Below are 23,881 nucleotides of genomic sequence, written 5' to 3'. Positions count from 1 at the left end.
CTCCTAGCACATTTTACGCTTTCCCAATAATAGTCCTGTTACTCATTTTTTTACATCTGTCCTTGTCTTGCTCCTTACTGTCAGCAAATATTATTTTCCTAGAAATACAGTTTATTAAGTATAAAATTATAACTTCAATTATATTCCTAATCTTTCTAAGCACTATTACTTCATATTTCATAAAGTCTGGAAAAATAATAAAGAGAAGAACAGCACAGTAGCACTGCAACTCTGCACCTTTATGAATTTGACATTTTCCCAATCTGTTTCATTTGAGAATCACAGAAACTCTACATTCTTTTCCACATTTTCAAAACAGATGATACATAGAGAGATTATATGATTTACTAAAAGGAAAGAAACCACATATAGATAATGAAATCCTATGTATGTCCATGTATATCCACATATATGTATGTATACTGAAATATACACACAAAGAGTATAATGACAGTGTTAAGCCACTGAGATTCCAGATACCTCGAGTTTAATATTCTGTGAATTATACTACTCTGCCTCCCAGAAAGTCTTCAAAAGTCCTGTAGTGAGCTTTTGAGTGTCTTTCTTTTGGCTGTTTCTATTTGCTCCTTTTTTTTTTTTTAATAAATTTATTTTATTTATTTATTTTTGGCTGCGTTGGGTCTTCGTTGCTGCACACGGGCTTTCTTTAGTTGCAGAGAGCGGGGGCTACTCTTCATTGCAGTGCGTGGGCTTCCCATTGCGGTGGCTTCTCTTGTTGCGGAGCACGGGCTCTAGGCACGTGGGCTTCAGCAGTTGTGGCACATGGGCTCAGTAGTTGTGGCTCATGGGCTGTAGAGCACAGGCTCAGTAGTGTGGCACAAGGGCTTAGTTACTCCGCGGCATGTGGGATCTTCCCGGACCAGGGTTCGAACCCGTGTCCCCTGCATTGGCAGGCGGATTCTCAACCACTGTGCCACCAGGGAAGCCCCCTCTATTTGCTCTTTTAATAGAATGAGTGCTAAGGTTCAAGGTTCAAATCAGCTGTAAAATAAGATAATTAGTTTAAAAAAACTATCTGTAAGTATAAAACAATAAAATAAAATAATGAGTCCAAACTACTAGATTTATATACTCAAAAAGTAACACATGGACTTCCCTGGTGGTGCAGTTGTTAAGAATCTGGCTGCCAATGCAGGGGACACGAGTTCGAGCCCTGGTCCGGGAAGATCCCACATGCCGCAGAGCAACAAAGCCTGTGCGCCACAGCTACTGATCCTGCGCTCTAGAGCCCGCAAGCCACAACTACTGAGTCCGTGCTCCACAACTACTGAAGCCCGCGCGCCTAGAGCCCGTGCTCTGCAACAAGAGAAGCCACCGCGATGAGAAGCCCACGCACAGCAATGAAGACCCAACGAGGCTAAAAAAAAATAAATAAATAAATTTACCAAAAAGAAAAAAAAAAGTGACACATAAAATACATAAGAGATGATTATAATAATACATGTATTCACATCTCAGAATCAGGGCATAAAGCATGGGAGAAGGCTATTGATGTTCAACCTAGAAGTTGAAGAACGTTTAGCCTTAGTTCTTCCTCTGTTAATTTTCATTAAGAAAAGACTCCAGGGCTTCCCTGGTGGCGCAGTGGTTGAGAGTCTGCCTGCTAATGCAGGGGACACGGGTTCGAGCCCTGGTCTGGGAGGATCCCACATGCCACGGAGCAGCTGGGCCCGTGAGCCACAACTACTGAGCCTGCGCGTCTGGAGCCTGTGCCCCGCAACGGGAGGGGCCACGATAGTGAAAGGCCCGCGCACCGCGATGAAGAGCGGTCCCTGCACCGCGATGAGGAGTGACCCCCGCTTGCCGCAACTAGAGAAAGCCCTCGCACGAACCGAAGACCCAACACAGCCAAAAATAAATAAATAAAGTAGCTATAAAAAAAAAAAAAACCAAAAAAAAAAAAAAAAACCAAAAAAAAAGAAATTCTTATAAAAAAAAAAAAAAAAAAAGAAAAGACTCCAGTGGGTCTTCTCCCCACTAATCTTTACCTCCTTTCTTGATTGCCTATTCCAAAGAAGGATAAACAGAAATGAGATCTAAAATGATCACCCAGCATTGATTATGCAATGCCTGAAAGAAGGCTAATATCAACTCCAGCAAAATGGTATTGAGCCAGCTACTTTAAAAAGCCTTGCCGATCAAAATAATCTTCCAAAGCAGACCAGGAATGTAAAACACAAAAATATCCACAAATAAATGAGTAGGGTATATCAAAAAGGAAAGTATTATGGGTACAGAAATTATAGGCTAAGAATAGTTAAAAGAAAAACAATTGCAATCATGAGAGATATGAAAAGAAGGCTATATTTTTCAGCTCTGAGGATAATGGGAGAGGTAGAGAAGGGAAACTTGTGAGAAAAATACTCTTTTGGGAATACATCCATACCTCCCCTTCCCTGGCAGAAAAATCTATTCACCACGTTTCTTAAGCAGCTTCAATGCGTTAGACACTGTTCTAGGTGTGGGGCAGAGCAGTGAGGAAAACAAACCAAGCACAAATCCTTCCTTGGAAGTTTACATTCGGGGTGGTGGGCAGGGGGAGGGAGAGACAGACAATATATAAATAAGAGAATAGAGGATGCCGGGTAAGGCAACGGAAAAAAAAAAATTAAGCAAGGGGAGGGGAGAGAATAATAGGAGACAAAATGAGTTAAAATATTTGGGAAGACCTCACAATAAGGTTTCATGTAAGCCAAGGGGGAGAAAAAGCAAATTCTTTGGATTATCTGGGGAAAGAATGTTCTAAAACAGAGGAAATAGCAAGTACAAAAACCCATATGTGGGAGCATGTCTTGCCATGTTCCAGGAAGAACAAGGAAATCAATGTGGTTGGAATGGAGTGATCAAAACTGAGAGTAGCCAGGGGTGGGATAGAGGGATGAGGGAGTGAGTCACTCAGGGACTAATACGCCCTAAAAGCACTTTGGTCTTTACTCAGAGATGAGAAGCCAATGGAGGGTTTTGAGTGGAAGAACGACGAAGATTCAACTTAACTTTAAAAAGAAGCATTCTGGCAGCTGTGTTCAGCATAATAATGCTCCTCTGAACCTTCAGAAGACCTCTGAATCTTGACATGCTTCTACTACTGCAATCTGACACTGTTTTAATTTGTTGATTCTCTACTAAACCATGAGATTCCTGAAGAGAAAGACTGACTTATTCTTCTTCAGTGACTTAAACATAATAGATAATCAATATTTATTAAATGAATAAATAGAATATTTCCACCAGAAACCTGGTGTGGGTGAGACAAGACAACTTATCTTCTCATCTACTCTAAAAAAGAACTGATCACCAAGCATTAGGTTAAGAAACTTTACCATTACTGAAAAAATTAAAACAGATGTCATTTTAATAATAACATCGTTTTTTTATTGAAGTATAGTTGATTTACAATGTTGGGTTAATTTCTGCTGTACAGCAAAGTGATTCAGTTATACATATATATGTATCTTTTTTATATTCTTTTCCATTATCTCAGGATATTGAATATAGTTCCCTGTGCTACACAGTAGGATCTTGTTGTTTATCCATTCTATATAATAATAACATCTTATATTTAAATTTCCAGACTTCTGAAACTTAAACTTGTCTTTCACATTTATGATTTTGACACGCTGGGATGATATATCCATAATTAAGTTTCCACTTTATGATACATCTCCCAATAAAACTCTCAGTTCTTCACTATTATATTCACTATTAATGAAAGTCTAGAAATGACTAATGTTTGCTCTTCTGCCTCTGAAATAGTTCACTTACCGATGTGGTCACATTAATATTATAAACTCCTGATGGAGAATGTTTATTTGTTTTAACAAATGGAATACAATACTTCTTGGTTTTCTCATCCACTCTGTAACAAAAGCAATAAAAAAATTTGCGTTAGACCCAGCTGTAATTATTTTTTTCAAGCACAAAATCAAAAGACCCAATACCAAGTGACATGCAGTTTAATCAGAATTTAATGCCTATTCTTAAATATACAATGCTCATAGATCTGGTGAAACATTCTGTCCTTTACCACTACCCTCATGCCTCCCACCCAGCCTTCAATGCCAATAAATTACCTTCCTTTCCGCGAAATTCCCAACAGGAGCTTCTTCGTACAATTAAATGCCCATAGCCATGCCATGTGGCAGCAGATGCTCAAAACCAATTATCTCTTTTATAATGACAAACCCCTTTTGTGTTATTAGACTAAATAGCTATAGATTCTCTTCACCTTAAACAATACACCCCTATTTTCTTAGGACTCAGGTAAATTTTTTGATCAAATGCTAATAATTTTTATCACATTGGCCAAGAAGTCTTTTGAAACAGTAACCTGACAAGAATGAAAAGGATTCAGAAACCTGAGAGTAATAATACATGTGGCTGAGTTGATAAATATTTGCAATTTGTAAAGATGTCCTTTCCCTAAACAACATTTTGTTCTTATTTTCCTAATTCATACCTGTAACTCTGAACTCTGGAGATAGTTCCCATTCCAGAATTAATAGTGGGAGCCACTGCAGAAAGGTTGTACGTAAGTGGAGGAATTGCCATGCCTGGATTTCTTGTGTGGCCCATGCTGCCATTGCTGCAATCTCGGAGGCTTGTTGAAGGCACTGTTTTGATGTGGCTCATCCCATTGTCATTGAGACAGCTGGCATTTGAAGCTCGAGTGACTTTTTCAACTTTTTCTCCATCCATTTTTGATCCTTTTATTTTAAATGCTTTAGAATCCTTAATTTTGGGATCAGCATTTGTATCCTGTTACAAAAATGTTAATAACATTAATGATCTGAGGAGAATGAAAAATCACCTTTTCCTATAAAGTACTTATCAACGAAAGCAGAATTCCAGAGATATCACCTTTTTTTAAAAAATTTTTTGGCTGTGCCGTGCAGCATGTGGGATCTTAGTTCCCTGACCAGAGATCAAACCAGGGCCCCCTGCATTGGAAGTCTTAACCACTGGACTGCCAGGGAAGTCCGAGATATCACCTTCTTGTGCTCTAGTTTTTCTTATTCTACCTGTGGAATTATAATTAAACCCGGGATTCTCAGTCAGACATCTATTTCAAATGAAAATGAGACTCACACTAGCTCTGAGATATATATATATATATCAGATTTAATGATATACACACATATCACATTTATATTTCAGTGGAAAACAATGGAAGAGGACTCAAGCATGCTCGCTTTTGTTCTCATATATTTAGAGTCAGGGAACACAGAATTGAGGACTCTTTCTTCTTTGGGTTCACTTGAGAAAATGGGAGTGGGTTGGTGGTAGATTTGAATTATCTTACCAAGAATAGATTCTGGATAAATTACCAAGAAAAGTAAACTTCAAATAAATTGAGTACCCAAATCTCAATTTTTAAATGCTTTACTTTATATAAAATTCTAAAAATTATATTTTTCTCTCCTATCATTTAAGGCAAAAAAATGGTGTGTGCATGTGTTTGTGTCCATGTGTTTGCATGTGGGTGTGCACACATGTGTCTAAATGCTCTTGGATGCGTGTGATTTCCTGACAAGCCCTATTGCACAGACTGGCATACAGTAGGCACTCAGTACATGATATGCTAAGATTTTTTTTAAACAGGTAATGTCTACAGAAAAGATACATTTTTACAAATAAGCTAAAAGTTAACTTGTTAGCCACTCAGGAAACTTTTAAGATCTTCATTATTCCCTGCCCCACACCCCCCAATTTAAGTATATATTAAATTTAAAATTTGATACACATTAAAACATGGAAATTTACCTGTACCACAAGTGTTTTTCTCTCTTCACCCAAGGAATCATCTTTTTCCTTTTCCTTCTTTCTGTTTTGGGGTTTTTTAGATAAAGAAATGTTTCTGGCATCTCTTTGTACTTTTAACTGCAGTTCCTGAGAAAACCTACATAAAAATACATTTGTCAATAAAATAAGATTGTATGAGACAGATAAATCAAGAAAAAAAATGGTTTTCAAGATATTTATTTTTTAAAATTGAGTATTAAACTCAACTGTGTTATTCAAAACAAGAAATGAGGTAGTCTGCAGAACTGGGAATCCCTGAGAACATTTCAGGAGGTTCACGAGGTCAAAGCTCTTATCTTATTACGAAGGCGACTTCTTTTTCACCATGTTGACATTTGCACTGATGGTATAAAAAGCAACGGGGGGTAAAATTGCAGGTGCCTTACCAAGAATTGAAGCAGTGGCACCAAACTTTACTAGCAGTTATTGTATCCTTCCTAGCCACACATTCTCAGGTTAAAAGGTGGGGGGCAGTTTTGTTTAAGAATGTCCCTGATGGAGCAGTAAAAAATATATATATTTATTTAATTAAATCTAAACCCCTGAACATATCTTTTTCCACATTCTGTGTGACAAAATAGGAATATGCATAAAGTACCTCTGCTACAAATCAAAGTGCAATGGTTGTCTGAAGAAAAGCACTTGTGTAACTGGTTGAGATACAAGCTAAACTAGCCACTTTTTTCTTGGGACAACATTATTACCTGAAAGACTGACAGAAAATAAAATTATTATTATTATTCAGACTTGGGGTATTCAGCAGATATTTTCTTTTAAAAAAATGAACAAAGGAGATTGTTACTTCAAGGAAAACAACTGATAATATTTGCATCAATGATAAAATTCAAATTTTTATGCAAAATTAGAATCCTGTTCAACTTGTCTCCACTACCATGAACTTAGCAGATTCCTAATACTAAAGACTTTTCTGATGAGAGAGAATACAAATTTTTGATATTGTATAATGAAATGTCAACATTTTAAAGCTCTGCATAACTTAGCAAAACAATATTTTCCAAATGACTAATGCATCATGCTACAAAAGCATGCATGGGTAAAAGGTCAATTCAAAGTGCAAGGTAGGTAAGTGGATTTTAATGTAATGGGATAAGAAGTTCATTGATATGGTTTCAGATTCCACAATGCAAGCAACGTTAAAGAAACTACCACTGTCAGTTTTGGTATAGAATCAAAGAAGAATACCCACAGTAATCTAAAAGGGCTATTAAAATACTCTTCCATTTTCCAACTACATATTTGTGTGAGGCCAGAGTTTCTCCATTTATTTCAACCAAAACAACATATCACAACTAATCGAATGCAGAAGCAAATATGAGAACCCAGCTATCTTTTATGCAGCTAGATAGTAAATAGATTTGCAAAAATATAAAGCAATGTCATTGCCACTCATCTCACTACTTTCTGTTTTGTCAGCTGCACTGATGCCAGCAGCTGGAACAGCACAGGAGACCATGCCAGCCGCTCTGGCACCTACAGGTTTGGCACATCAAGGTCTCCAGCACATCAGCAGCGTCAGCAGTGTCATAGGACTGGGTGTGGTATGAGTTCAGCAGCAACAGGAGATGGCACCTTTGCAAATGCATCAGCACCCAAGATGATGGCATCACACAGCTGGTAGCAACACAGAAATCAGTGACCTGAGTGTTAGATGTCACCGGGGGAGACAGAAAGAAAGCATGAAGGGACTGCTTCGTGAAAACCAAGAGCCTTAATTTACTGAATACAGGGGACCACTCTTAGGAATGCATTATTGCTAAGGGTGGATGGAGGTAGGGTGGTAAATATTTGAGCTCCTGTAATAGTAGGTGGGTAGAGTAATAAGAGAAATACTGTTTGTTACTGTTATGTACTGTTATGGGGGCCTTACTTTAACTCTAGGTTGATATGACCTAGAAAACACAGTACTGTACCTCTCAGCAAATCCATCCATATGAAAGAAATCATGGTGCAGGAGCTCAGCACAGAAGGGCCTTTTGTCTGGGTCAATATGTAAGCATTTCTGGGAAACCAAGGAATACATACAGTTCATATCAAAGAAAAACTGCCTACGTTTACATTTCTAAATATAGAAAATTCCTTTTCACAGTCAATGAATTTTAAACATCTATAATAAATGATAAAGAATAAAGCACAAATCTAGACAATGACCACCAATGATTGCTAATACCACAAAAAGAAAGAACACCAGACATTCAGTGTCTCTGGACAGAAATATACAAACCTCTTATGAAGTAGTCTTGCCAAAAATCAACCTGACTCTGATCAAGCTCTAGCTCTGCTGTGAGTTTATACAAAATACAGGACACAAAGGGACATATTAAACTACACTATGTGGAATATTCTAAGGGACAAACAACCTATTTTCTTTAACAGATAAATGGCAAGGTTTAAACAAAAAACAAAGAGATGAAGAAGAGCTTGTAAATTAAGAATCTTAAAAGACATATCAACCAATTGCGAACTCTAGTCTTCATGTGGATCCTAATTCAAACTATAAAAAGAAATGATGAGAAAATTAATGAAATTTTGAGCACTTATTAGACATTTTATGATATTAAAGAATTTTTGTGAATGTTTAAAATTTAAAGTACTTACAGAATGGAAGAGAAAGAACCTACTCTGTGCTTATTACTGTGCTAGATACTTGACATAGATGATTTTATTTTATCTATGTTCTTTCATTTTATTATAGATTTTATTACATCTTGTTCTGATTCATTGGAACCACTCAGCCAGTAAGAATAGAAGGGACTCAATAAGTAGCTTTAAATGAATAAGAAAATTCTACAAATAATTAAGCCATTTATAAGTGAAATAATATAATATCTGGAATTTGCTTCAAAATACTCCCCCCCAAAAAAAGTTGCTGAGTGTGTGGAGAGGATAGATGAAATATTTTCCAAATATTATTAATTGTTGTAGCTATTGACTAGCTCGTGAGGATTCATTATACCACTGTTTTTTCTACTTTCTTTTCTATGTTTGAAATTTCCTATAATAAAATGTTTAAAAAGTTTTATGATTCTACCATAAGGGACATGAGTTGGACAATATTGTTTTACCTTTATTCCCTTTAAATCTCTTCACAGACAGATCATAAAGCTTGTCTCAATGAAAAATATTTGTATCTGTTAGATTATGTAGAAAAGTAACAATGTATTATTCTAAGAACTTGTTATAATTAGTTATAAGCTTACTAAGCTTTTTTTTAATGAGTTATTCAAAGAAGTAAAAAAGCAAAAAATATCTTGGGTAAATGTTATGTGACCCTGCTCTTTTAGAGATACTTAGTCTATCAACACTTTAGGACAATCCTAACTAATAAGAAATTTTTGAGCTAATAATTCCAAAAGGTCCACTTTTAGAGACAATTTGATCCAGTGAGAATCTCCCTAATATCTTCCTCAATCAAATACAAGGCAAAGGTGATGATCATTTAAAAATTAGCTTCAGTGAATCTAGTGGTTAAGCAAAAGCCCCTTTTTAACAATACACTACAGGCCATGAGCCTATGCCTTAGACTTTAATATTTTCCTGCTTCTCTACCCTTCTTTTTTTTTTTTTTTTTTTTTTTTTTAATTTACTTATTTATGGCTGTGTTGGGTCTTCGTTTCTGTGCGAGGGCTTTCTCTAGTTGCGGCAAGCGGGGGCCACTCCTCATCGCGGTGCGCGGGCCTCTCACTATCGCAGCCTCTCCTGTTGCGGAGCACAGGCTCCAAACGCGCAGGCTCAGCAGTTGTGGCTCACGGGCCCAGTTGCTCCGCGGCATGTGGGACCCTCCCAGACCAGGGCTCGAACCCATGTCCCCTGCATTGGCAGGCAGACTCTCAACCACTGCGCCACCAGGGAAGCCCTACCCTTCTTTTTATTTTCTTACCCTATTTTTCTTCTCTTTTCCACTTACACAAGGCTTGCATTTTAAATGTTAAACATTAAAAACATATCATTATGAGAATGTTTTCACACTTAAGACTTGCCAGATAATATGAAATGGTTTCTTAAAACAAGCAAAATTTTCAGGTCTGTATCTCTGAACTCCCTCCATCCCCACACCCACCAAATAAAACTCTTAATGGACAAAAATTTAAATCATCGGAGGAAACTGTTGTCCTGAAAGATCAACTGGACAAGAAAAAAAGAAGAAAAAATCAAATCTCCATAATGTAAATTCCCTGTCAGAAAGTGCAAAGAAAAAGTACGATTACCTTTGCTAAATCTATCACAACTTCAGGGAGCCTGGGATAGCGTCTTTCAAGAGGAACCGTTTCTTTGATTTCGGGCAACCTTACTCCAGCAAACACAGGATTTTTATAAAACAGCTCCTGATGTCTTGGAATGAGATTACCTGGCAGTGAGAATGGCACACATCTCTGTCATTACGCATCATGGGACAGGTGGTGTGGAGTAGAGATGAGGGTAACACAGCTGGTAGAGCGGGGACTCTCTCCGCATGCAAAACCAATCGAACACGACAGTGCTCTTATTGTGGTGGCGCCTGGCAGTCTTTAGGTGGCTTTGACATAAGTCAACGCGAAAGAAATTAACATTCTTATCTAAACATACTCATTCAGAAAAGTTTACACGCTACTATACATAGAACTGAAGACGCAAGGGAGCATAGGAAAAGCACAGGTAAAGAACATTGTATAATTTCTTAGATATAAGTACCAGCACTGCATTTCTAACTACAAAGCATAAAGTGCTGACCAAAGATGAAAATATTAATAGTCATATGGTGAGAATCTAATCTAGATAAATAAGTTCCACCCTTTGAGAATTTAATTTTTGCCCAGTGTATCTGTATCTAAGGGCTGATTTGATCACTTTTATCTTTTCTCTCAACTTTAATACCTAACCTAATATAAAATATATATGAAAATTCTGCAATAAGAAACCATTGTATTGTTTATTGAACTTCTAACCTGGAAACTAAAATCTAAGAGTTAAATAATCCTCAAGTAATTACCCATTATTTCCATTTTACAAACTCCATCACCCAACAGAAAGTTGATATTTCAACAAATGTAAGATGACTTTGATAGTCTAGCTTTGAAATTCTGTCCAAAGCACTAGCAACAAAAGTCAGAACTGCAGCAAGATTAAATTACTTTGGAAGTCCCTGTGTCTCTCAGTTTGAAGATGAGAATGAGGGTAATAGTCATATAACACCAAATGCTTGCTGACCCAAAGATAATATGATCATTTGTATTCTCTCTACATGTGATTGATTGAATGCAAAAGTGCAGAGAGAATGTACAATGTTTGCTCTTTTCTTTAGGGGGGGAGTTGGCAGGAGGGCAGGTGAGAGCATGATTAGAACCATATGTCAGATAGACAAAAGCCAGACTGAGAATGACTGAATGAATGAATATATATAAAGAGAGAGATAGATGAGGTTTTCCTACTTGCTCTCTACAACCATTCAAAACACGTGTCATCTTTAATGTACCAACAACTTGTAAAATAAATATAAACCAACAAAAAGACAGGGAAAAAAATCACTAAAATTTAAAATGCAGGTGTATAATCTTACCCAAACACACCATAATATGATATAGCTGATCGATATCAGAATCTCCAGGAAAAAGGGGTTCCCCCATGAGCATTTCAGTTACCAGACAGCCAATGGCCCACACATCAACAGCCCTGAAAGAAAAGCAATGTGGTGTAAAACCTGGCATCCTAATATGTTTACTATGACTGAATCTGTTCTGCATATTACTATTTGGTATTCTTGGTACTGAAAAAAGTAGTAGTAAGCCTTAAATTACTCCACAAAACACATTTCCCTATAAACTTAAAGTACTAACTTCCAATTTTACATAAATCAAATTTCCAGAAACTTCAATCATGTGACATGAGGGAAAAGACCTCCGAAGAGTCAAAACAGTTGTTAAGTATACTTTATTCTGAAAATAAGCCTTTTGGGTTTCCATTCAGTGGCTATTCATTTTTTGTTCACACATGATTTTGACAAGGTTCATCAGTCTATCCCACTATACGCTGAAAACAGCATACCAGAAGGAGATGGATGTTGCAAACACAAACAACATGGAGAACTGAAAGCTAATAGGGAGAAATAGAGAAACTGTCTTAAAAATTGGTCACAAAAACTTAAAGAATATTCCGGCATCATTACCATAGAGACAACTACCTTGAAATTGCTTAACGCCATAGTGGAATTATAACATGGTACAAAAGTGACAGTATGGCAGTAAAATGAGAGCTCAGAGTAATTAAGAAAATATTAAATGAAGTGTACTCTGAAAACAGAGAAATTGCAAAAAAATATTTTAGAATGATTTCTATCAAAATCAGTAAAACTTCCAATCCCTTCCTCTTTGAAGAATTCATTTATGAAGACGATTTATGTTTTTAAAACTATTCACACAGTTCCGTTTCTACCCTCACCCTTGCCCACGCTACTTTGCCTCACTGCAAGTGTCAGACTTACCCGGTCAATGCTACCTCTCTTTACAAGTGATAAATATACCTCTTTCTAACTTACTATTAAAAACAGACCACTAACCTTGATTTCCCTACCTTTAAAATGATTATACTCACGCCAACTTGTTTCACAAGAATGTTTAAAGGGGAAGCACCAAAAATGTTTACAAATAACTTTATAAAGTTCTCTAAACTGAAAACTTCCATTCAGTGTTAGAGGGATCTTTCATCATACTAAAAACATGTTCATGTGGAACCTAGAAACATGGTACAGATGAACCGGTTTGCAGGGCAGAGGTTGAGACACAGATGTAGAGAACAAACGTATGGACACCAAGGGGGGGAAACCGCGGTGGGGTGGGGATGGTGGTGTGCTGAATTGGGCGATTGGGATTGACAGGTATACACTGATGTGTATAAAATTGATGACTGATTAAAAAAAAAAAAAAAGAAATGGGTAATGGAGTTGAATAGACATTTCTCCAAACAAAATGTACAAATGGCCAATAAACACATGAAAACATGTTCAACTTCAAAAAAAAAAAAAAAGTTCCATTTTATCAAGAAAAGAGAGTTAAATCTGCCCTCCCCACCGCCCACCTTGCTGATGTCTTACTTGCCATACTTGACATCACCAACCAATAGTTCTGGAGCTCTGTACCATCGGGTTGCCACATAATCAGTATAAACCTCCCCAGGAGCTGCCAGTGTCCGTGCAAATCCAAAATCACATAACTTGACAACACCAGACTGGGAGATTAATATATTCTCTGGCTTTATATCTCTGTGTATGATCTAAGACAAAAAGCAGAGTATGACATATATTGGCACATCAAGTTAAGCAAACTAATTACTTTTGAGCACCTGTCATATGCAGGGCACTGTTTTTGTCCCTATAATAAGTACAAATAAAAGTCTATAAAACTGTTCCTGGCTTTAAAGAACCTGGGACCTAGTTGGCAAAAAAAGAACATTTATGCTTAAAATTTTATTTAAACGATCAAAGATATTGGATGAAATATATATTATTAATTACCAAATCAATTGCTCTGATAAGGACTGCTCTCAAGACTAAGAGAGTAAAGCTGTCATTGAAGACGGGGCTGGTCAGGGAAAATTTTTGTGGAAAAGGGTGGGCTCTAAGACAGGTCTTTAACACTAGTGTGACCTGGATAAATGTAGAAATGAAAGGGCAACCCAAGTGAGGGTAACAAAAAGAGCAAAAGAGTGAAGATGGGAATAGATCAGGAGATGCTGGGGAAACGTTTTTTCTGGAGTAGACGTTATGTACTAGGTTATGCCTCAACTGCCACCCTGGGAAGTCTGAGCTTGTGTCAGGGCCATGGGAACCCATGGAAGTGACATGACCAACAGGGTGTTTAAAGAAGATGTTGGCCATGAACAAGGTAAAGCAGAGAGGGGGACCAGAAGTGGGGAGAACAGCAGTGGGACAACTAGGAGGTGATAAGGGCCTAAACTAGTCTGGGGCTCAAAGGAATGGAAAGGAAGAGGTACAGTGTAGAAATATTTTAAATCAAGAATCAACAACTCTGCTACTACCTACACTGCACATCTAAAAGAACTGAGAGCAGGGATTTGAACAAATATTTGTACACCAATGATCATAGCAGCATGATTCACAATAGCTACAAGGTGGAAACAACCCAAGTGTCAATCAACCGATGAATAACAAAATATGGTATATACACACAATGGCATTTATTAAGCCAAAGAAGGAATGGCATTTTGTTACATGCTATACCATGGATGAACCTTGAAAACATTATATTAGTAAAATAAGCCAGACATAGAAGGACAAATATTGTATATTCCACTTACACAAGGTACCTAGAATAGGCAAATTCATAGAGACAGAAAATAGAATAGAGGTTACTAAGGGCTGGTGGGAGGGAAAATGGGGTTTTTACTGTTTGATGGTTACAGAGTTTTTGTTGAGGATGATGAAAAAGTTTTGGTTATAGACAGTGGTGATGGTTACACAACACTGTGACTGTATTTAATGCCACTGAACTGCATATTTATAAATGGTTAAAATAAATATTATTTATGTATATTTTACCACAATAAAAAAAAAGAGGAATAAAAAAAAAAAGAATCAACAGAATTTAGGAAGTAATCTCAGATATTTTACTTAAACCTGGGAATCTAAAAGAACAGTGGGTCCATTACCAAAAATACAAAAGTCTGGAAAAAGTTAGGTTTGATTAAGAATAATTAGTAGTTTAGTTTTAGCCATATAGGCTTTTAAGTGGATTTCTGAGTACCCAAGTGGAGGCACTCATCAAGCAATTATAAATGTAAAGAGGCTAAAACAAGGTCAGTTGGTTATGATTTCTAAAAGAGAGACTATGGAAGGAGAAAACAGGACACTGGGAGACAATGTTAAAAATTCTAGAGCTGGGCAAAACAAATTATTAGGCCTAGTTCTCTAATATAAGTAAACTGCATTTTGAAATTTTAAAAAATATATTTATTGTAAACTCAGAGGACCAGCATCCTAATTGGCATTGCTGAGCATTTTGCATAAGCTACCAATTTCTATTACATCCTAGACATCCATGGTAAAGGTCACAGGGCCAGCCCCACATCTACCATTAGTATTTGTCACTTTTATAATCACACAAAAAATGTCACTTAAAATATTTTGTAAAACTGGCAGAATCAATGTGTTAGTTATTCATTTTATACTTTGTGTCATTTTACCTAGAACTGCTTTTCTTTTTTTTTAATTAATTAATTTAGTTAGTTAGTTTTGGCTACTTTGGGTCTTCGTTGCTGCGCACGGGCTTTCTCTAGTTGCGGCGAGCAGGGGCTACTCTTCGTTGTGTTGCGCGGGTTTCTCATTGCAGTGGCTTCTCTTGTTGCGGAGCACGGGCTCTAGAGCGCAGGCTCAGTAGTTGTGGCACGCGGGCTTAGTTGCTTCCCGGCATGTGGGATCTTCCCGGACCAGGGCTCGAACCTCTGTCCCCTGCATTGGCAGGTGGATTCTTAACCACTGCATCACCAGGGAAGTCCCCTAGAATTTCTTTTATATGATTCTCAAAGGATATAAAATTGTTGTGATAGACAACAGAGTAATACCAGGGATTTTCATATTTCACAACTAGGCAAGAGAATCTGAACTAACAAATAAATGGATTCTTAGGTGTATGTATCTGCCAAAACTCATTACTTAAAGTTTGTGCATTTCACTCAGTAAATGTTACTTCAAAAAAAAAAAATCTGCAAACTCTAGTTAATGACATGCAGAGCTGAAGTATTTAGAGTTGAAGTTTGCAACTTACTTTAAAAAATGCATAAATAAGGGCTTCCCTGGTGGCGCAGTGGTTGAGAATCTGCCTGCCAATGCAGGGGACACGGGTTCGAGCCCTGGTCCGGGAAGATCCCACATGCCGCAGAGCAACAAAGCCCGTGGGCCACAACTACTGAGCCTGCACGTCTGGAGCCGTGATCCGCAATGAGAGGCCGCAACAGTGAGAGGCCCGCGCACCACGATGAAGAGTGGCCCCCGCTCGCCACAACTGGAGAAAGCCCTCACACAGAAACGAAGAACCAACACAGTCAAAAATAAATAAATAAATAAATTTATTTAAAAAATAAATAAATAAAAAAAAATAAAGACTTAAAAAATGCATAAATAAGACAGATTAGTAAGTAGATAAATAGATGAACAGATATATAACTACGTCATAAAACAAATATAGCAAAGTGTTCACAAGTATAGAATTCAGCGGTAGGTATATGGGTGTCCATTGTACATTCTTCTAACTTTTCAACTTTTTAAATAATTGTTTAAACAACACTTACATTGTGACTGTGACAAAATCCAATGCCATTGATAATCTGAAACAAATACTTTTGAGCTAGCTGGTAGTCTAGTCCATTTGGAAAGAGCTCCAAGTCATCAAGAACTGTATGGTCAACAAATTCAAAGACTAGGTACCATCGCTTTTTTTTCTTACACACTTCCAACAGATTCACGAGGTTTTCATGCCTCAGTTGCTGTTATAAAAAGAAAAATACAGAATAGTTTTTACAAAATCAAGTAACTAGTAATTAGTCACAGTCTAAAAGAGATCTTAGCATGAGAAAAACATGTAAATAAAATGCATAAACGGTATAAATTGTGAAACTATATTTTGGTTTTTAAATTAGAGTCAAAAGGGCTTCCCTGGTGGTGCAGTGGTTGAGAATCTGCCTGCCAATGCAGGGGACACGGGTTCGAGCCCTGGTCTGGGAAGATCCCACGTGCCGCGGAGCAACTGGGCCCGTGAGCCACAACTACTGAGCCTGAGCGTCTGGAGCCTCTGCTCCACAACAAGAGAGGCCGCGATAGTGAGAGGCCCGTGCACCGCGATGAAGAGTGGCCCCCACTCGCCGCAACTGGAGAAAGCCCTCACACAGAAACAAAGACCAAACACAGCCAAAAGTAAAAATAATAAATAAATAAATAAGAGTCAAAAGACCGGGCTTCCCTGGTGGCGCAGTGGTTGAGAATCTGCCTGCCAATGCAGGGGACACGGGTTCGAGCCCTGGTCTGGGAAGATCCCACATGCCGCGGAGCAACTGGGCCCGTGAGCCACAGCTACTGAGCCTGCGCGTCTGGAGCCTGTGCTCCGCAACAAGAGAGGCCGCGATAGTGAAGAGGCCCGCGCACCGCGATGAAGAGTGGCCCCCGCTTGCTGCAACTGGAGAAAGCCCTCGCACAGAAACGAAGACCCAACACAGCCAAAAATAAATATAAAAATAAATAAATAAATAAGACCTGGTGCAACCAAATAAATATTTAAAAAAAAAAAAAAATCAACTCCTAAAAAAAAAAAAAAAAAAAAGACCATACTGCTCTATTCTCCTCTCAGAGAACACAATAAAGCCAATGAGAAAAAGAAAGGTAGGTCCATCTTTGATGAAACTAAGAAGGATTTATGACCCCTACCCACAGCAAACGAGGTGGCACTGTCAAGGTCAAACAGGAGTCTAGGAAGATACCAAGAGATCATCTGTGGCTACAAAGTTGGCAGAGCAGAGTTTTCCAAAGTTGGTGACATACCCTGAAAAGAAAAACAACAACAACAACAACAACAAAAAAACCTTCTTTGGTGTAATGAGAACAGGGCTCATAGACTGTCAGTGAAACCATCCCTAGAACTGAATGGCACCAGGGAACAGGAGGGGAGGGGTTCTGAATAATCACATAGGAACTCATTTGCTGGAAACAATCTGTCAGTGAAGCCAAGTGGAAGGCAAAACAATTCATTATGAACAAACCTGCAACTACAAGTTTCAGAGAAATTAAGGATAACATAAGTCAATCCCACACTCAGCCTTGTGTTGTAAGGAACATTGTTGTGAACCATGGTGGATTCCTGCTAGCCTGGAACAAGACCACAGGTTTTCCTGAAAATGAACCTCCTACAGATAGCTGGTCCAGGAGGGGCTCACTTTGTTACAAGATAAGAAACAATCAAAAAGGAACCGATCCAGTCTCTATTCAAAGATACTATAAGAAAAGAGAAGGAAACACAAATGGCAGATGAACACTCACCAGAAAATGTTGCCTCTTTTTTTTTTTTTTTTTTTTTTTTTTTTTTTGGCCACACCATGCAGCTTGCAGGATCCCAGTTACCTGAGCAGGGATCGAACCCGAGCCCTCGGCAGTGAAACCACAGAGTCCTAACCACCGGATCGCCAGGATTCGCTGTTGCCTCTTTTTTAAAGGGGAGGAAACTACTAGAATACAGTCCTCAAAATCCTCAAGGAAAGAAAGAAAATTTATACCCAAAAAGATTGTCATTCAAGAAAAAGACAGCAGAGAAAATTTTCTGAACATGAGCAGTAAATCCATTAGTGTAGGACTAAGTGTTATACAAATGTGGGTATCACAGTTACAAAATAGAAAGTGAATATTTAAAACCTAACAATGTACAAATGATACTAGTAACAAACTTAGGAGAAAGAAGACAAGATGCAAACAAAATAAGAGAGTATGAAAAAAAAATAAGAGAGTATGTATGTGGATTTCCTTGTCAATGGGACAGAATTATATTTTTGACCTGAAATTTTTAATTATAAGGTCTAATTATATTTACAGGTTTAATGGTAAGCACTAAGATAAAGAAGACAGCTTCTAAAATCAGATGGTGGATGAATGGGAGAGAGGAGGAAACAGAAATATAATAATTACTTTACAAAGGATTAACTATATTATATAACTCTATAGTTATAAAGGTAACAAAAAGTACAAAATAAAACCTTTCCAACAAAGTATAATTTATAATTGTTATTTAATATTTTATGTAAAAGTTAATCTTCTGAAGACTCAGGGAAATCATTGTAGATTAAAATAAGAAATAAAGATTTGCATTTATAAGAAAAAAAAAGCCTTTCCAAATTACCAAAGGAAACACATCCAATGTTTAAAAAGTAATTAGGGACTTCCCTGGTGGCAGAGTGGTTAAGAATCCACCTGCCAATGCAGGGGACACAGGTTCGAGCCCTGGTCCAGGAAGATCCCACATGCCGCGGAGCGACTAAGCCCGTGCGCCACAACTACTGAGCCTGCGCTCTAGAGCCCGCAAGCCACAACTACTGAAGCCCGTGGGCCTAGAGTCCATGCTCTGCAACAAGAGAAGCCACCGCAATGAGAGGCCCGCACACCGCAAGGAAGAGTAGCCCCCGCTCGCCGCAACTAGAGAAAAGCCCGCGCGCAGCAACAAAGACCCAACGCAGCCAAAAATAAATAAATAAATAAATAAATAATTTTTTTTAAAAAAAGAAAGAAACTCAGGAATAATTGATAAATAGTGGAAAGGATAAATATTAGGTATTTATTCGAAGGAATAAAATCTTACATAGCATATACTCAGATCACAGGGCAACTGAGTCAAAAGTAAATAACCAAGGAGAAAAACCTAGAAATTTTCCACATGTTTGGCAATTAAGGAAAATGAGAAAATATTTTGAACTGCTAATCAAAATTTCTAGGATACATACCAAGCTGTTCTTAGAAGGAAAGTTATAACCTTAAATGCATATATGAGAAAAAAAAACCTAGAAATTAAAGAAGCATATAACTCAGAAGTTTAGGAAAAAGAACTGCAAAATAAACCCAAAATAAGTAGAAGGTATGAAATACAAAAGAACAAAAATTAATGAAACAGAAAAGAAATACACAACAGGGAAGATCAACAAAGCCAAACATTGGTTCTTTCTAAAGATAAATAAAATTGATAAACTTCAGGTTAGACTGATGGGGGGTTGGTGGCGGGAGGGAGTTAACATAGCAGGTCTGAGACTTTTATCCCTAGAAAGTTGGCTTGCAAAGTGAGCCCTTGTTCGCTACCTGGGTACTTGCATTTCAGAAGTGTTCCTTTATTTCCAGAACTGATAAAGTGGCTCACTGTGCAAACAATATGGTTTATGCTGAATACCTGCATTTCCTCTGAGAGTCTGGGATTTTGTTATGCGCCAGGCAGGGGGTACCTCTGTGACAAGGCCCCAGGAAAATTCTGGGCACTGAGTCGCTAATGAATTTCCTTGGTGGACAATATTTCACACGTGTTGTCATAACTGATTGCTGGAGGAAATAAGTGCATCCTGTGTTAATCCACTGGAAGAAAAGTGACAGGTTTCCTCTGGAATTCACCCCATGTGCCTTTTCCCTTTGCTGATTTTCCTTTATATCTTTTCTCTGTGATAAATCATAGCCAAGAGTACAACTGTTTGCTGAGTGCTGTGAGCCCTCCTAGTGAATCATCAAACCTTGCGGTGGTCTTAGAGACCCCCAACACAGTTGTTGGTAGATAGATAGATAGATAGGCAGATAAGAGAGAAGCAACAAATAATGTTAAAATCATGTTTATATTCATGAGATAAATGAATATGTATATGTAATCTTATCGTTTACTGCCAAAAAAGAAGAAATTTATACTTTAAACCAAGTTATGCATTTTTTTAAAAAAATTACTGTCACTTAAGAAACAACTCATTTTTTTCTCAATTCAAAATATGTGATAACTTACCTTTAGTAACTTGATTTCTCGCATAGCAATTTTTTTAACCATTTTGTCATCATCACTTTCTAAGAACTTCTTAATGGCCACAATTCTTCCACTATCTTTATTCCTACACTTCATCACCATTCCATAGCTCCCTTCTCCAACCAATCCTAGGTTCTCATATTTTTCCATTTTAATTAAAAACCAGTAGGAATTTTTCTTGCTGTGGAAACCAAAACATAGAGTTAATTATGTTGAGTATATTAATTTCCTTCACCCTCCCAAATTAATTCTTCCACACCTGTTTTCCATATTAGAGCAGACACTGCATCGATGGCTGTCCTGTGTAATGTTTCTGCATCTAAGTTATGTTTTCAAAATATTCACATACAGTTCATAATAGACAAGGCAAATGGAATTGAAGCCATTAACTTCAAATTTAAATGACTAAATGTCATGTTAATGAAATTTCAATGTATTTTTAATTAAGATAAAGCAATACTTGAACCATTATACAAAACAATAACAGTTTACTTTAGAAAAACACAATTCCTTTTCACTTTAAGGTGAAAAAGGCACAAGTGAGTCTGGTTACAGTGAAGATAAAATTTATTTTTTTACATCAGGTTTAAAAGATCAAAGTTGAGGATCTTTATGTGCTTTCTAGTCTATTGGGAAAAATATTACCAAGTTAACACTAACAACTTCTGATCAACTATTTTTCTTTACTTTTATTACCATAGGAATTAAATTCCTATATTGAACATACAAAATAACAGCAATGACATCACAGTATGTAAGCAGATTTTTAATAATTAAATGTTAGTGTACCAAATACAGTATTTCAAAAATCCTTCTAATGATTAATCACGATAAGTATGATTATTTGAATTTTGTGTTTAGAATTCTTTTACATCCCATTATATGACATTTTCTGGATGAAGGCAATCCTAACAAAATTTTTCTTACTTTACTAATAATTGGTGAAGGACCAGCAATCATTCCACTACATATTTTGGTAAAGCAAAAGACTTTTCAGCCCAGATACGGTTAGATTTTAATTCATAAGTTTTGATCGCCATGAAATATAAAAGCTAATAAACTACAACTTCAAAGTTAAATTTATTTTTACAATCTGATTGTGAAATTAAATTCCAGAAGCAAAGAATAAAAAATGTTTCTGTTAATCCCAACGTGGTTCTAAAAGTTTTGGGAGGAAAAAAATAGGCTATTGGTAACTATATATTCAAATGATGATTCATAGTTGAATTTTTTTTTAACCTGACAATATAAAAACATTCATTCAAAAAACTTGGAAAGAAAAAAAATTCTTACCTGTAACATTAGTAGTGTACCTACGGCAACCTAAAATTAATTTACCCAGATTGTGAATTGTGATGTTTTCCTTGCTTCCCTATTGGTACACTGATGACAAAGACACAACAAATATCCTCTTTGTTCTAGCAAACTGTGATAATCCAATGTATACAATACATTTTCAACAGTTTACATTTGACAATTTAGGGGATATATATATATATATATAATTATTATATATATATAATAATATAGTGTATATATATATAGTTATATATATATAGTATATATACATGGAAAGTCAGAAGACTGATCTTCGGGAGGGAAAAAATAAATAAATCCCAGTCAACACCAACCCAATTATTTCATTATTTTACTACCAGCTTTGATAGTAGGTTCTACTATAAACTGTTTACAGAACAGTGTCTCTGACACTAACTTTCTATACATTTGACATTTTAACTTCCATTTAACCTCTATTAACTTTTTTTTTTTTAAACATCTTTATTGGAGTATAATTGCTTTACAATGGTGTGTTAGTTTCTGCTTTATAACAAAGTGAATCAGTTATACTATGAACTATTTTTAAATAAAATGTCAGTGTTTGAAAAAAATTTCTCAATGTAATTCTCTCTCTCCTTTCTTTAATTTTTTTTTCCTTCCACTAAAACAGCATATTTTATTAAGGACTAGACTTTAGGCTTATCATACCAAGGACAAAAATAGCTGGAATCTATAACCTGGATCATTTTAAAACATTTGCAATTAGTGTCCTCAATATTTGGAAATGCAAAGTGAACACAGTTAAAATTACCTTAAGCATGTCTAAGAGGTTCTGAAGCATGTCACAAGCTAACATTCTGCAAGTTGACTACTCCAAGTGTATTCTCCAACCAACTGCACATTTGGTCACAGCACACTGAACACACCTGCTTTTTCAAGTGGCACTTCCCACAAATACTTTAAAAGTATCAAGGCTTAAAAAGCCTCTTGTTTCCTGAAACAGTTACTCATAAACCATAACTTCTCATGCCTTCTACTTGGGAATGTTAAGGGTTATACAAACTAAAAGGAAACCTGGCCAATTGGCAATGTGGTAGTTCTGGACATGTGCCATGGAAGCATATGGTTCTCATACTAATAATTTAGATAATAAAAAAATGCTATTTTTTATTTTGTTAAAGACAGGTTGAAATCTCTTATAGATAAAAGAACGAGATAATAGAAGCTTTCAAAAGTATTATACTTACTGTTTCTTTTAAATCCTTTGGCGTGGAAATACCCAAAGGTTTTCAACTTGGAAACAAAATTGAGGTGAAATGCATCTCGTTCGCAGGTCTAAAAGATGCTGACTAGCAAACTAGCAATTCTACTGCTGTCGCGATTTCTTCTGCAGACACAGTGAGGGGTCCCAGGTGAAGCAGGCAAGGAGGCCGACTGGCCTCAACCCACCGCAAGTTCACACTCAGGAGGACCGCGGGTCGCATGCTGTCGTCGTCAAGGCAACGACCTCACTCTGTCCCCAACCATAGGCACAGAGTCTCCAGAGAGAAAAGGCCGGGGTCTAAATGCGTCCACGGCGGGCACCAATACCTGTTAAGGCCAAGGCCTGTAGGGAAGTTAGCTGGGGTGCTAGGGCACCGCCTCCCAGCTCCTAAGGCTCCCGGTCCCTGGAGTCTGTGAACCTGCTCGGCTCTAGCTAGCCCTGGGCCAAGGCTTGGCCACCAAGCTGCAAGGGGCGGATCCTCACCCGCCCGGGCCCGCCCCCGAGTGCGCCAAGCCTCCCGTGTTCTGATTGGCTGGGTTCTGTCGTCGAGATCTCTGATTGGCTTAGCGCCAACCACCCATCCAGTTCACCTGGGGCTTGGCTCAGGTTCTGATCACTGATGCGCAGACGCCAGCATCAGCACACACCTACCTTCTCAAGTAAGGAAGCACCTTTCCGCCTTCACCGGGAGACCGCTCTTCGCGACTGAGGACAACAGGCGATTCTGGTGCTCACGGAGAGGCTAAAAGTGGTGGTGGTTTTGTAGGATTGGGTGAAAATGGAAGGGGGTGACCGTGCAAAGAGCGCCATGAAGCGTTTTTCAAGCTCCTCGGCTGGGCCGGGGAGTGGGCTCTGAAGCCCCTCAACCGGGAAGGTTCGGGCTTGACGGCGATTCGACGCTTCCTTTCCGGTCTGGGCAGTGGGGTCAGTCTGCCAGGTAGGAGATGAGGGTGACAGTCTAGGAGGTGATAAGTAGGCGAGGCAAGGTGTA

The 23,881-nt window shown here is 37.6% G+C and overlaps 1 protein-coding gene across 2 annotated transcripts in view; it reads right to left on the bottom strand.

The window, feature by feature from the left end:
• Positions 1 to 23,290, bottom strand: part of CDKL2 (cyclin dependent kinase like 2) — a 32,832-nt gene extending 9,542 nt beyond the window's left edge. The window contains exons 1-10 of one of the 2 annotated variants that reach the window (XM_036854000.1): positions 22,874 to 23,290; positions 20,331 to 20,529; positions 16,117 to 16,311; positions 12,905 to 13,083; positions 11,375 to 11,487; positions 10,047 to 10,186; positions 7,752 to 7,840; positions 5,782 to 5,917; positions 4,478 to 4,776; positions 3,784 to 3,877 (exon numbers count right to left, since the gene is read on the bottom strand). In XM_036854000.1, coding sequence (XP_036709895.1) covers positions 3,784 to 3,877; positions 4,478 to 4,776; positions 5,782 to 5,917; positions 7,752 to 7,840; positions 10,047 to 10,186; positions 11,375 to 11,487; positions 12,905 to 13,083; positions 16,117 to 16,311; positions 20,331 to 20,498 — 1,413 coding nt within the window. In that variant the 5' untranslated portion in view covers positions 20,499 to 20,529; positions 22,874 to 23,290. Of the gene's footprint in view, positions 1 to 3,783; positions 3,878 to 4,477; positions 4,777 to 5,781; positions 5,918 to 7,254; positions 7,479 to 7,751; positions 7,841 to 10,046; positions 10,187 to 11,374; positions 11,488 to 12,904; positions 13,084 to 16,116; positions 16,312 to 20,330; positions 20,530 to 22,873 lie in introns of those variants that run through there. The other variant, XM_036854001.1, reaches the window with a different exon arrangement.
• Positions 23,291 to 23,881: the final 591 nt, after the last annotated feature.

This window comes from Balaenoptera musculus, chromosome 5 (assembly GCF_009873245.2).
Source record: "Balaenoptera musculus isolate JJ_BM4_2016_0621 chromosome 5, mBalMus1.pri.v3, whole genome shotgun sequence".
Taxonomy (NCBI): Eukaryota; Metazoa; Chordata; class Mammalia; order Artiodactyla; family Balaenopteridae; genus Balaenoptera; species Balaenoptera musculus.
Note: the sequence above shows the minus strand (reverse complement) of the source record. Positions and strands in the feature narration are given on the sequence as shown.